This window comes from Natrix helvetica (assembly GCF_964273705.1).
Source record: "Natrix helvetica genome assembly, chromosome: 4".
Lineage (NCBI taxonomy): Eukaryota > Metazoa > Chordata > Lepidosauria > Squamata > Natricidae > Natrix > Natrix helvetica.
In genome coordinates this window covers 20299211-20314770 of record NC_138550.1, presented here as the reverse complement: position 1 = coordinate 20314770, position 15560 = coordinate 20299211, and the positions used below count along the sequence as shown (strand labels likewise).

The following is a 15560-nucleotide window of genomic DNA, read 5'->3' as shown; positions in this document are numbered from 1 at the left end:
GAGCAGCAAATTTCTCTGCTGTTTTAAATATTGCGAAATACAGGGTTTTAGAATGTAGCTAATTGGAGGACTGTTGCCACTTGAACCAATGAACGTTCCTAGACCGCTAAAGAGGAAGAAATTTCCAAGGCAATTCCATTTTACGAAGCAGAAATCTATGATTCATCTTGAGCCTGAAAACAAACTGTAATAGATAATATACTATTGACTAGGTAGGCTAATAGTAGAAAGCTAATACTATTTATTTAAATATTCTTATATTGATTTAGTGTTAAACCTTACCTCATAACTGATTTCACAATTTTCCTCCAAGGTTTCATTACTGCACTCCGACTTTGAATCCTAGAACATATAAATTCAAATCTTAATACAATATTAATTTTGCACACTCACATTTAGAAAGCTCTTTAATATACCCTAAGCAGAAAAAAATGTTTTTCAGCTGAAAAATATAAGACTACCTATACTATAACAAAATAGCCAGAAACTTTATATGAAAGAGTTTTGTAGCCCTCTATGGGGATGGTAAAATGCCTTTTAACATTTGAACATTGTGAAGATTCTATAAAATTGGAGGCATTAGATAACAAAAAGAGAATCAGATTGCACATAAGGCTTTGTCTTATGCCACATGGTTCAAAAAGGTCAACATTTAAATCTGCCCAGCCACTAGCATGTCTTGCAGTCATAAAATGAAAGGGTTGACTTCAACAGCAGCAGCTGGAATTAAACAATGGCTAGGACTTCAAAAAGTTTAAAGGTGACTTAATTACTGCAGAAAGGATGCATTGAGAAGCAAGTCAGGAACATGAAGTATTAGTACCGCTTTATAAAACCCTAGTAAGACCATACATGGAATACTGCAACCAATTTTGGTCACCATACTACAAAAAAGATGTTGAGACCTTGGAAAAAGTTCAGAGAAGACCAACTAAGACAATCAAAGGCCTAGAGACTAAAACATATGAAGAATGGCTGCAGGATCTCGGTTGGTCTAGTCTAATTTTTTTAGGGGTGACATGATAGCAGTATTCCAGTATTTGGGGGGCTGCCACAAAGAAGAGGGGGGTCAAATTATTCTCTAAAGTACCTGAAGGTAGGACAAGAAACAATGGTTGGAAACTAATCAAAGCAGCAATCTGGAATTAAGGAAAACAGTGAGGACACTGTTTCCAACACTTAGGACAATTAACCAGTGGAACACCTTGCCTTCAGAAACTCCATCACTGAATGTTTTTAAGAAGAATCTGGTCACTTATCTGAAATAGTGTAAGTTTTCCTGCCTGAGTAGGGGGCGGACTAGAAGACCTCCAAGGTTCCTTTCAGCTCTATTCTATTCTATTCTATTCTATTCTATTCTATTTGTATCCTATCCTATCCTATCCTATCCTATCCTATCCTATCCTATCCAATGTACAGATTACAGAGTCCAAACCCCAAACTGCATATTAAATGGTATAAGCAATCCAATCTATTAGCAAGATAGGGATAAAATCTGAAGGCACAGCCAAATAAATATTCCAATAAGAACATTTGAAAATATTCAAATAATTCAATTAAATAGAAGTCAGCCACAGACTGCTGAATTTTCAAAGGAAAAGGGCCATTTACTCTGTAGTAACACAGAGCTGAAGGCTTCCCAGAGGATTCTAAAGCAAATTTACAGAAAAGAAATTAGTCACAGCATAACCAGTTCATTAGGCATAAGGTTTGTGGTTCGAAAGAGAATACTTAACCTTAACATTCAAAAATTGTAGACGGGAACCAATGTCTGGCCCTGCACAGATGATCTATATTTACCTCAGAAACCATGGAGTTATATGGCTGGTGCTATTATATTCTGATGGTATTTGACTACTATTCTGGTAATAATAAACCCTAATAAGAGGAAATACTTTCACAGGCAAAGTGAAAAGCTACTATCCTGAGACAAATTAGAAAATTGTTAGGGTAGAAAAATAAATTGATTGAAAAACAAAATGTGCATAATACACCCAATTTCCAGATACATTGTACCAACGTGATTTAAAAAATGTTATTATGGGGATTGTGGCAATTTTAACCAGTCATAGACAGAAGCCATACTCATGAATTCAATGCCTTTTTTAACATTGTGCTTCTTGCTTTCAATAAATATATTTATATTTGGGTGACAATTTTGCAAATACTAGGTTAGCAACCATGAGAATAATTTGGAAAAGGATTTAAATGGAAATATTTTCATTTTAAGATGTTCATCAGCAAATAAGATTTAAACTAAAAATGCACAACCTGAGATCTAAGGCTGCTAAAAGCAAAATCACACTGGTTGCAAAGGACAATTAACAGCTCCCAAGTGAGGAAGTTCATTTAGTTGTGAGACAGTGCGTGGCAAAAGCACAAAAGAGGTATTACACTGAATTTGATGAGGAACAATCACTGATTCAATGTAACAGCATAAGAAGATTCTTGAAATTGGTATGGTCTGTCTTATGGGTGTTCCTCTATTTGCAACTCAGTCCCAGAACAAAACTGACAATAGCAAATATTTTGTCTCCAAATTCTTTGCCAAAAATTTGTCTGGAAACTCCAAAATCCTTGTCAAGAAAGAATAAGTGCTATACTTGGGGGGAAATGTCTATGCACTAGTTCTGCTATTTGAGCTCCAGATTACATCTAGGAAAGCTGTTTAGAACTGATAATACAAGAGGATGTAGATGTGGTAACTCTCTTACTACAGTAACAGTTTAAACCAGTGTTTTTCATATCTCACTGATAAACATAGTTTTTATTACTTATGAAAGTTTTTCTCTTCTAAAAGATTTTCAATACTGACCCAACTTTTAACTAAAGCCCCAAAGACAACAATATCACAACCAGCACTATGCTTGATAGTACTATCACTGGAGAAGAAACTTATTTCAGCATGAAATGTTCGCGTTAAACCGTTAAATGATTGAAAAGAGAAAAAAAAATACCCATGTTGGTATAGAATCACCATCGTCTTCTGTAATACAATGTTTGTGGAATGCCATGAAATAAGATAATGACATCCCCGAAAACCAGAGTTTGACAGACACTTTTCCCCAAGGAGGATTTGACTGCTCCTGTTGAAAGATTAACAAACTCATTACTACCATCCCGTCTGCTACTAAAAGCAGCTCTAAAAACTGGCATGTGTTTATGGCTGAAAGCCTGTCGTAATTTCAGATACTTGCTATAATGCTCACACATGACAAGATGTATCATCAACCCTAAAAGAAATTACTTTTGTTGAAGAAGCACATTCCATATTTACAAGCGCATAGAGCAAAACGGACTCTTGCCAGTCTGATTTCAGGCAAGGATGCATCCCAAAAGCTGCATTGGTTGCACTTGTGGATAACCTCTGGAGAAGCTGGGATCAGGGAACACAACCTTCCTGGACATCTTTTAAGTCGCTCAGAGGTTTTCAATACTTCTGGGCCACTCCGCAGAATCAGAGTGAAGAGCAATGTTCTTCAGTTCCGTCGGTGTTGATGGAGGAAAAGAGAATGACAGCGCTACTTTGTAGACTGCCTCTTTACAATGGTTGTCATTTTTAGGGCGCTGTGTGGTTCTGTACTAAATCATGTGGAACCCATCAAGAAAAAAGAATGGGAAGCTACGTTCTTTTGACTTTTTTCTTCTGACTCAAGTTAATGTATTTGTCCCTCCAATCCAATTAAAGAAGGTCTTGTCTATGTGAAAATGCCATCCTAGGATACCTTGGAAGCAGGGATTTTTGATTGACACTTTCCATACTTCGGCTCCCTATGACGAATATGATCTGCTCCTTTCAGGTGATGAATTAAAACTATCACATTTTTGAAGTGATTAAAGACTTGAACATTTTATTTGGAAAACCTCTAGATTACTCACCAAGAGAGTGCAAGCTCTTCCAGAATTAATGTCCAATGACCTCTAGATCTAGGGGACTTTAAAATCTATAGCCATTCAGTCATGCTATGGTTGTGTTGAATCCTAGTCTTCCTGCTGGATCCATTTGGAGCAGATTGAACAAACTGCTCCTTTCTACAGAGAACTCCATGGCAAACAGGGAGTGATCTCTCCATGACCAGGGTCTAATAACAATCTCTAAGGGCTATCCCCCAACTCTAGATCATATGACCTGGGGTAAAAAATAAAATCTAACGTTGCACACACACATAGCCCTCCAAAACGATGAATCAGGCTTTTGATAACTGATCAGGTCCATGGTGGTCATGAACTCTGGAACCATAAGACTGGTGAATATTACTACCAATCTGTCACAGAATTAAGCATAGCGAGGCTCATACACAAGTAGCAAACCCATCTGATTTTTAAGGTCCAGCTTCACAGAATGTCATAGGGGGTTATTTGGAGAGCAGCAAGGCTGGTAGTCACCAGAGACTTCTGGACAGCAGTGACTACACTCCCCACCCTGTGTTTTGGCTGGTATCATATCTGAAAACCAGGGAGCCTATTTTTGAAAGGGGGATTTCCTCCTCCTCCTCCTCACCCAATAGGATTTCAGTAAAGCATTCCAGATTACCCATATTAATCATGATTAGATCATGACGGTTAGGCCTTAATACAGACTTTATTTGATAGGTGTGCTTTTTGTGAATTTTCTTTCTGTATAATACTGGTTTTGTACTTATTTTATTTTATTGGTTAAATTTATTTATTTTTGATTAAGAGGACTGTTTTTTGTTTTTACTTTTAGCTCCCCCCCTCCCAAGCCTTCGGTAAGGGTAGCATTTGATTGAAATAATGAATAAAAGATACAGTATTTAGACATACCATTATGCGAATTTTAACAGATCTTTTTGTAAGTAGTTCTTTAAGCAATTCAACTGCATCATGCTGCCAAACGTTGCCAACCTAAATGATTGTGAGGAAAAATACACCAATCGATTATCAACTACGAAAACCCATTGATCCAAAACCTCCATTCACAAGACTAGCTAATCTGGAGAAAGAATTGTCATGCAGCAATACAATACAATACAAAAGCAGAGTTGGAAGGGACCTTGGAGGTCTTCTAGTCCAACCCCCTGCCTAGGCAGGAAACCCTATACCGTTTCAGACAAATGACTATCCAGCAGAAAATGATCAACTTCCAGCTCACCCAAAAGCAGAGGGTAAGCACAACTGCATTTTTTTCATTCCATACCAAGATGTTTCAGCCATGTTCATATGAACAGCCCTACCTTCTGTGATCTCCTAAAGAAGAATTGTTAAGAATGTCATGAGCTACTGGGCTAGCCAAAATGGTCCCCATGGAATATTTTTAATTCCAACTGTTACTTAAGGCTTCTGTTAATGGAAGCCTTACGTAACAATTGGAATTAACATCTGGTATATTCTCTAAGGATTGAAAAAGGCAATGGAGAGTTGCTGTTATCCTGGAGCTAGAATGTCTCAAAAAGGCAAATATTGGAAAATAATCTTTGCAGCCAGTTGGAATTTCAAAGCATTGTCTTAGATGGCATTATAAATTATTTTCTATAGGCACAACTACTTTCATTTCATAGAAAAGGAAAACTTTTGGGACTACATAGCAATAGCTTACCAAGAATCTGAGCAAGAGGAAGGAGTAGAAGCTGACTCTAAATACAAACTTTTGATTTTTTTCCTTCAGTAACACCTTTTCATTCATACTATTATTTTTCATTCCACATCCTCAGCGTATCATTTCTGTAGCACAATCATAACTCATCCAATAGACAACACATCCACACTTTTTCTTGTTTCTCCTGTTATCTCTACATGAGCCATAATCTCCATGCTGCTTCTCCCAGATCAAAACCCCTTTTTCTCCGTTGAATTCTTGGTTTCTGTTTCCTACTTTCAATCAAATAAGCCCAACTCTCTCTTTTCCTTACAATAAAATCACACCCTTTCCTTATTTTTGTGTACTGTATGTTGTAGGAACTGCTATACACAAAGCATCACCTTTCAGCACATTTCGTTTTTACTTCATTGAAAATTATCTGGTTCCACCCAGGGCATTCAGGCAAATCAAGCCTGGAGATAGGTCTTGACTTCACAATCTTACTAAAGTGTTCTGGTCATTTAATAGAATTTAAATAACCCAGAGAATATTAAAACACTTAATACAGAGGGAAATATGTACAAGTGCGCTGCTTTCACCCTGTGTAGATGACAGCTTAGAAGATTTAATGTTCTTCGCTTTACTAGAGAAAAGCAACAGGTAGGCGATTTGTGTTGGAACTAGAATGAAAACTGGTATTCTGTATTGCCCTAGAAATTAGGTGGGGCCCAGGAACATGCTAGAGCAGGGGTGTCAAACTCAATTTCATTGTCAGCCGCATCAGAGTTGTGTTTGACCTCACGTGGTCCGGAGTGAGTGTGGCCAGGGTGGGCGTAGCCAGCTTGACGTCACTCATCAGGGCACGAGTGGTGACCTGAGCACACTGCCAGCAAAAACGTGCTCCCGATCTCTGTTATCACCTGTGACGGCCTCCTGCAACCCTCTGTCAGTGAAAACAGAGTTTGGGAGGGCTGCGCTAGCACAGGCACTATGGCCCAGACCTTTGCTGTTTCCAGGGCAGCTTCACGGGCCAGATCTAAGCACCCTGCGGGCTGGATTTGGCCCACGGGCCTTGAGCTTGACACCCCTGTGCTAGAGAGTTAGCATTAACAATAGAAATAACACTTATATAACACCCCATAGTGCTTTACAGCATTCTCTAGGCAGTTTATAATGTCAGCATATTGTCCACAATCTGGGTCCTCATTTTATTGATCCCGGAGGAATGAAAGGCCGAGTCAACCTTAAGCCCCATCAGGATAAAACTCTTGGCTATGGACAGAGTTTAACCTGCAATAAGTCATTCTGACGCCGCTAGGGTTTGTTAACGTTGAACACTTTCATCTAATATACAGCTTGTGTGCATTTAAAACAAACCACTTTCTAGTAGTCTATTTCTATGGAAAGCGAGCCTTGTAAAACCTTAGAATTCCCAAAACACTTTATCATTACAGAGTGGAATATGTACCTAACACTTCTCTCAATGTGGAAAGGGAAAAAAAGATATGCACAATTCTGATGATGATAGGCATGAACTACAATATTGATACAATTACACTGCATCGTGCAGGTAAATTATTTGTACATTTCCATACTTTGTCTTGTAGAAATGCATTATGTTCAAATCATAGCATTTAACTCACTGGTACGGTTTTATACAGATGACATGGTATAGAAAATGGAGCTATCTCAGCATATAAAATAGTGGGGTACAGATGGCAAGGAGGAATTTTCTCAGTATATCCGTAGTCCACATAATGTACCTAAGAAAAGAAACAATACACAAAAGAACATCAGTATTTACATTTCATGATGTAATTCTTTTTGAAAAACTTTTCTCATGCACAAATGTACAAATGGCTGCCAAACCTATTTCCTGTCATATAGTTTTGGAAAGTACAGTGGGACCTCGGGTCCCGAATGGCTCAGACCACGAACAATTCGGGTGCCAACCGAAAAATCCACTAAATGTTGCACTCAGGTCACAAACACATCCTCGGGTGCCGAATAAACACAGCCCTGGCAATTTCCCCTTCCGTGGCAATTTCCCCTTTCGTGCCATTTTTTGTGTGCGCGCGCATGCACAGTCTTTGCTTCTGGTCACGAAGAAATCAGGTGCTGACCGAAGTTCTGGAACGGATTACAGTCAGCACCCAAGGTCCTACTGTAGATGTGACATAGCAAACTGATTCATATATAGTGTTAAGAGAAGATTTATTTAGTTGAATTAGTTTCTAAAATGCTAACCAGCAAGGGGCAATGATAGATTGTTTGGTATTTTTTCTGCATTGTGTTTTTCATAAATGGGAAGCAAGAGGAACTAAAAATGGGCATGCTTCTTGAAAATGTGTCTATTTTGTGAAGTTAACCTATTGTTGTACCAGGCAACTGGACTTTTTTATGCCTTGAAGATGTTTTGCTTCTCATCCAAGAAGCTTCTTCAGTTCTGACTGAATGGTGAGAAGTTGGAAGGATTTATTTTCCTTGAGGTCATCTGGTCATTAGCACTCTTTCTGAGTTGCTGAAGCCACTTGGTAGTTTATCTGTGCCCTGAGGGTCACCTGAGTAGTGCAAATGGGTGTGGAACCTTCTTGGAACTGCTGAAAGGTCTGTATTGTAAACAGGAGATAGGTGGTGTGGTATAAGAAGCGAAAAATCTTCCAGGAAAAACAAAGCAAGTCAGTTGCCCTTTGAAAAAACACCCTTTTGTTCAGAAAGGAGCTGACATCGCGACGTGCGATCTCGGGGCTCCGAGATCGCAGTCGATACTTTTGCCGCTGGATGGTCCATCTGGACCTAAACTGTCCCAAAGAGACGGTGACAGTGAAGAGTACGTCTTGCTGATCTCAGGGACATCGCAAAGTCCCTGATTGATCCAAGAGAATCTCTTCTAGCTGGCGACAAAAAGCACAGCCTCAAGCTGCTGAAGTCGGGACAGCTCCGCAATGGGAGGAAAAGCGGAAAGAGAAAGTGTGTCCATCTGGTGAGGAAATTTTATTTTTATAAAAGACTGCCCAAAAAAGATTGAAGTTAAATTAAATTGGTAAAGAAAAGGCAATAAGTGGCGGAATTAGGCATTATTGGACAGTGTGTTATCTTTTTTCATTTTATTTTTTTCTATCGATGGAAGTTTTGTGAATACAAAAAGGTTTTACTTTTTAAAGTGGAAGTTTCGGATTTTCTTCTTCTATTTCTTTTTTTATCTATGGATTAAATTTTTTTCTTTCACTTCTACAATATTGGTTGGGGTGGGTTTTTTCTTTTTATTGTGTTTTGTTTAAGAACTTTATTTCTTCTAAGCCTGAAACATAAAGATGATTTAAAAGGTATATAAAAGGGTAGTAACTTTAGAGGGAAAAGAAGTTACACTGCCACTTGGAGGTTGAGACCTGGAAACATTGCTTTTTCTTTTTTCCCTTTGATCATTTTGACCTTGCACTTCAAAGGCTTCAGCTTGTTTATAAAGGGCATGGATTGTTTATGCAGGTGCTCTCTGGATGCTTGTTGCTAGCTGGTAAGAAATGAAAACAAAGATTTGTTTTTAAACTAGAGTGGCAGTGTTTATTAATTGGAAGGATGACAGGACTGCAAAAAGAAGTCATAACATTTCAACAGATTATGTCTGGAATTCAAAAATTATTAGAAACAAGAGAGAATTGAGAAGAGATTGGAAAATATTGAAAATATAAACTTTAATGTGGCAAAACCTGATGGAAAAATGGAAGATACTCAGCAAATAGGAGATATTCAGCAAATGGAAAAAGTGGAGGCTGGAGTCCTAAAAACCCAGCGGAAAAATGAACAAAGAGGCAAGATAACTATGGATATTGACAGTGAACTGAGTGTGGTTGGAGATGAAAAGAGTGGAACAAGGAAAGGGAAGATAGATGGAAAGGCACTTTACTACAGATTTCAAGGTATAGAAGAAGAAAAAAGAGAAGAATGGATGGACTTAAGGAGAGAAATTTTGACCAAAACACTACTGATAACCAAAGATAAACTGATTAAGGAAGCTGATGGAGGGTTTCGAGATTTTACAAGATATGTAATAAGCAACAAGTTGCGAAGAGAAGTCCAAAAAATTTGATTAAGGAAAAAACCAGAAGACCAATTCCACAAATGGCAAAAGAAATAGGACTACACTATTACTGGAAAGACACAGGTTGAGATATGAAAATTAATAATAAAACACTAGTTAAATTTAGTTAAAATTAGAGCATTATGTTAAAAATGTACTGATAATGATAGTTAGGTAAATAATTGATAATGATAACAATGTATACATATGTATTGGTTTGATAAGAGGAAATTTGGTATAAATTTTTAAATGGTGAAAAAAGGGGAAAAAGTTAAACATAGGCGAACTATTGTTAAATAAATGATAATGATAATAATGTAATAATTTGTATTGACATGATAAAAGGGAAAATTGGATACAAATTGTAAACAATGATTAAGAAAAGGTTTAAAAATTTTGTTAAATTTAGAGCATTATGTTAAAAATGTAGTGTTAATGGATAGTTAGATAAATAATTGATAAGGATAACAATGTATATATGTATGTATTTATGTATGTATGTATTGGTTTGATGAGGAAATTTGGTAAAAATTTTAAATGGTGAAAAAAAGGGGAAAAATAAGTTAAACTTAATCAAACTATCGTTAAATGACTGATAATGATAATAATGTAATAATTTGTATTGACAGGATAAAAGGGAAATCGGATATAAATTGTAAACAATGATTAAGAAAAGAGATCTAAAAATTTTGTTATTAAATATAATTAATTTTTATTTTGAATGTGTTATAAAGGTATAATGTGGTTGGATGAAACTGAAAATAGATAAGGGAATAGCACTATGTGGTTTTGTTTTAAATTTTGGAATGTTTGTTATAAAGGGACGTTAAAACTACTATAGTCATATGAAGGATTGTCACTGCGTTAATTGTTTGCTAGCTGAGCTGAAGATGTACTGCGCAGGTCATAGGCCTTATCAGCAAGTGATGTACTGCGCCTGCTCACACATTCCAGAGACTTTTGATCTTCTGTTCGTCTGCCAAGAAGGTGGGCGACAATTGCTCTTGCCAAAATGTAACAATTAGATAGATTTGTTTATTTTTATTTTCATATTAAAGTTTGTTTTTAATTAGAACATGTTATCGAGTTTTATTTTCGCTTTTTCTGAAGATATGCTTTTTAGGAAAGCCGACGGTCTACACCTCATTAGTTCAGGGTGAAATTTCCCCTGACAAGGATGAGGTATGATGATAGCAATATATATAAATATATGTGATGTAAAATAGATAATTTGATATGAATCAGAGGTGATGACTGTGGAAGGGATGCACAAAAGCTCTTTGTAACCAATTGACACACTTTCTACAATTTGTAATGGAGGATGATTTTGTTTGTTTTTATTCAAAAAATAAAAAAAATTGGAAAAAAAAGAAAAAAAGAAAAAACACCTTTGAAACAACCATGACCTGTATTGACTGGGAATCTCCATAGACAACACTGCCTTCATTTTAACAAAAACACAAGAAAAAAAAACAGCAGCGGTGAAAACCGGAATGTTCTTAAAAACGTCAATCTTACCCTTACAATGCCAGCACCAACATCTTTAACTTCACCTCGGTACCACATTGTATCTGCTCCTCTTACCACACAAGCTTCTCCACTTTTCCAGTTATAGGGTTTCAGAAGGCCTAGACCTTTGACATTATCTTGTATATTACACATTAACTCTTTTAACTTTTGCTCTAGGAAAAATCCAAGCAAAAGGTGTTAAGGTTATTATCTCTCTTAACAATTGAATTGTTGTTGTTGTTGTTAAGATAATGCAATACTATCTTTGCATACAATGCTTGAAATATGAACAACATGAGCAGATATTTTATCTTGCTTGGTAGATATGTAAAAAAGCTAAAAAAAATGGATACGAATACATACATTAATTCTGAAAATTTTAAAGATTAAAATACAATTGAACTGAAAGATTTTTCTTTAGGGATGAATGGATAAGTAGCTAGAAAAATGTCATGGCGCTGTTTTATACATTGCGATTACAGTGAGATTATTATATGCTCAAAAGTGGATAATTATGGTAATACCCACAATGGAAGAATGGTTGGTTAAGATGGTGGAACTTTCAGAGATGGCTGAATTATCTTTTTTTTTTTAGAGGAAAAAAAGTGTCTATATTTATGGCTGACTGGAAACACATTATAGACCTTTTGTGTAATATGTAAAAAAATGCATCTATGATTCATGGTTTCTATGATTTTAGAAAAAAGCTGGATAATACAAAAGAGTGGGCTTTCTTTTCTAATTTTAGAGTAAGAGAAAACTTTGCAATTGTACTTATATTTGCTGCAAAGGATCCAGCCACAACTGGGAGGTTGTCAGACCTTTGGAAAGAATTTCTCAGCGTGCCACCCGTCCCGCAGGTGCTATCAAAATCAAAACCAAATGTTGCTACCAAATCAAATGTTTTAATATGATGAATGGAGAAACACATATGTGGCAAACAATAATATCGATAATAACTTAGGTACATTTATTTTTCCTGGGTTCACTCATTCTTTGGAGGACAGTACTTGCCAAAATGAAAAGCAAAATGCAGCTATTGGCTCAAAATCCCCTCATTTAAACCATTTTAAATAGTTACAAAACTCTGAAGTTCACTGTATTATCTTCCAATCTTAAATAGTTGTACAAATATATTTTGCTTTACCTTGTGACGTGGGAATCACATAAATTGTTCCATTATCTGAAACGCAGCTAACAACAGCACTGAAGCAATCCAGGGTAGGAAGAGCTGGTGGTTTATAGGCCTCAACCACTAGAGGCTTAGCCACTGACATTTTCAATTCTTGTTGCTTACTCTCAGTATCTGAAGGGCCAAAAGGCTTTTCTAGTTTAGAAGGACTTTCTTTTTCTGAAACTACCTTGTTTATGTCCACATTATTTTGTAGTTCGTTAGAGGAAGCTTGATTTGTATCAATTTTAGGTAATCTATTAGGATTCAACAGAACATATGTCAGCAAATTTTACAAAATCAAATACATATCATTCCCCTTAAATACTGCACCTGCGGCTAACTCATCATGGCCAACTTGCAATGGCCAACCGCGGGACAAGTGTTACACTAATATTGAAGAAATAGTGTAATAGACTCATTAAAGAAAGGATGCCAGAAGGACAAAATGAAATGTGAACGACAAAACTCAAAATAATTTTAACTACTTTAAATAATTATATTAAACTGTTAAATTGTCCCGTGGGGATTTGGCCGCGGCAAACTGCCTGTAGTGAGTTGTCCCATTCCAAACTTAAGACTACACATTTTTCTGTTGATTTATAATTGAGTGAATTACAGATAAAATTGAAGCATTAATTTTATATAGAAAACAACTATTTTAAATACATTTGAAAATGAATAACCACTATTCATTAAAAAAAATACATACCTTTTTCTGAGTGCCAGGCCTTCTTGAATCATGTATTCTGAAATATCAGTACAGTGTCGTTCATGTTTGTAAAATATTTTTACAGGCAAAGGTGACAAGTTGGTATCCTGGGACAAATGTTTAGGGGTAAAAATCAATTATTCATTGAAAAAGAAAATGTGCAGCTACCCAATTTCCAAATATTGCAAACATCCAATTTTCAGACATACTACATCCATAAAGTGACAAAATTTAGGAAGTTATTCTGGAATTTGGGGCAACTTAATTTGTACACAGAAAAGCAGTAGTAGAAAACGCAAGCTTTTAAAATTAAAAAATATGTTTTAATTGGAAAGCAAATTTATAAATGGGACACAAATATGAGATTTGAAAAAAATGAGAACATATATAAAAGAAAATATTTTCATTTTAAGATGTTTGTGTTCATCAACAAGTAAGATTTAAACCAGAAATGTGCAACCTGAAATGCTAAGGGTATTTTCCACTCCTAGAACTGTGGGTGGCTTCTCCAAATAGAATTATAGAATCGTAAGGCTGGAAGGGAACTTGGAGGTCTTTTCTATTCCAACCCTCTAGCCAAAGCAGGAGTCAAAAAACTCCCCATGAGAGGGACAGTTCTGTATATGGAAATAAACCACAATGGCTGGCTTATTTGATTTACCGTATTTTTTGGCCTATAAGAAGCTTTTGGAGAGGAAAACAAGAAAAAATAATCTGCCTCTGTCTCCCAGCATCCATCCAGTATTCATCTGGTCAGTTTGCTGCAGCCCTTTTACTGCCCGCAATTCGCCACCACAGCCCATTCGTTGCCACTACCCATTCACCACCGCGGCCCATTTGGTACAGCCCGTTCATTGCTGCTGCAGCCCACTCGCCACCACCGCAGCCCATTCTAGAACAGCTGAGTATCATGTGATAATATCTTATACTTTCAGTTGAATAACAGTCCCTGAAATAAAATCTATACCAAAAAAATTGAATATTTTCCAGTACAAACCTGTATTATTAAGTTTACAACAGCTCCAGTTAAATAAGACTTAAGAACGTCACAAGCAGTTGCTGTCCACTGTTCGGTCCCACCGGATGGTCTAGAATAAAATGTTGTGGACAGAGGTGGAATACTGTTCTGCAGATTGGAATCTGTTTAACAACTGAAGTTATGGCAGTACTGAACAAATGGTACTTACACCAGGCCCTTGAAATTATAGCTGTGGCAGCACTCCCCATAGTCACATCATCAAAATTCAGATATTTGGCAGCCTGCCTGCACTTATGACCCGGGAATGCTGCAACTTCCTCACCTGCCTAATTCCCCCACCCAGCTGTTGAGTGCCCTGCATAGTGGCACTCTTTAATTGTGGTGGTGCTGGGGCTGAAACAGAGGCAAGGAAGCAGCAAGTGGGAGAGGAGGGTGAGGGTAAGAAGGCATAGCTGGAACTTTTCACTGTGGCACTGGGTTAGCTTGGCCATGGCAGAGGGCTTGAGAGACACACAGTAGCAGTGGCTAAAGTAGAGGCCCAGGGATAGCAGCTGTGGAGAATACTAAAGGTCCCAGATTCTACTTTAGCTCCAGAGTTGCCACCACTGTTGAGGATGCTGCTGTACCGGACAGCCAAAAGGGCAATGATGGGGGAAAATAGGTGGTTAGGGGGACTTCAAGAGGAATCAGTCCCTTTTCTTACCGAGTCTCAGAACTAGAAGGTATCATGCCAGGAATAACTTGGATTTGGATAGACGCTCGCCTAATGACCAGTGGGATTCAGTTAACAACAGCAATACGAACTGTGAGATTGCTGTTGCTAAGGAGTACCGTCACATGACATCACGCTGTACGTTTGCACCACTTGGCGAGGGAAATTTTGGTCCCAATTTCCTTTGTTATCTGAGATAGTATAATAGTAAAATTATACATCTCTCATACAAAATTCTGCTCTGAAAGCAGATTTTTATTTTAGCTTTGGTTTGTCTTAATCGACATGGGCTTGTAGTAGTTTACTGAAGTAAGTGGTAAATGGATATATTACCTTATATTTGTTAATGAGCACTCTACTGCAAGTGGTCTGATAGTCTTCAGATTCTGTTCAAGTTCTCTTAGACAGGTAATATCCATAATTTGGACTATGCCTAAATCAATAAGGAATACCTGCAAAAGAAACATTTAACAAAAAAATAGATAATATGAGTATTCTGTTTATTAATTCTGAATGTCTTTGCCAATTAAGCCATTCTTTTTATTATTACTAGATACGAGTACAACCTCACTTTAATTCTTTTCAATACTGCAACATCATTACTAGCTTAACATAAACAGCACATTAATTAAAAAATGGCCTATGAATCTAAGTTAAGAGAATATTTATTATAAGTATAATCTTTATTGTCATTGTACTTAAATACAACAAAATTGGTTACTTTTTATTACTTTGGACTTCTTTTAATTTCTAATTTTTAATGTTGACTTTTTACAAAAGACCAAGGCCAAAGACAACCAAACATATTGAACTTGATTATTTAGGTATATATTTTAATTTCATTTTTCAGATATTTTATT

The 15560-nt window shown here is 36.7% G+C and overlaps 1 protein-coding gene across 1 annotated transcript in view; it reads right to left on the bottom strand.

Moving 5' to 3' along the window:
* RNF17 (ring finger protein 17) overlaps window positions 1-15560 on the bottom strand; it is a 54912-nt gene that overhangs the window by 5265 nt on the left and 34087 nt on the right. The window contains exons 20-28 of the mRNA XM_081952457.1: window positions 15034-15152; window positions 14007-14097; window positions 13010-13116; window positions 12274-12554; window positions 11136-11299; window positions 7183-7302; window positions 4786-4866; window positions 2958-3086; window positions 283-342 (exon numbers count right to left, since the gene is read on the bottom strand). Of these exons, the coding sequence (XP_081808583.1) occupies window positions 283-342; window positions 2958-3086; window positions 4786-4866; window positions 7183-7302; window positions 11136-11299; window positions 12274-12554; window positions 13010-13116; window positions 14007-14097; window positions 15034-15152 (1152 nt within the window). The remainder of the gene's footprint in view (window positions 1-282; window positions 343-2957; window positions 3087-4785; window positions 4867-7182; window positions 7303-11135; window positions 11300-12273; window positions 12555-13009; window positions 13117-14006; window positions 14098-15033; window positions 15153-15560) is intronic.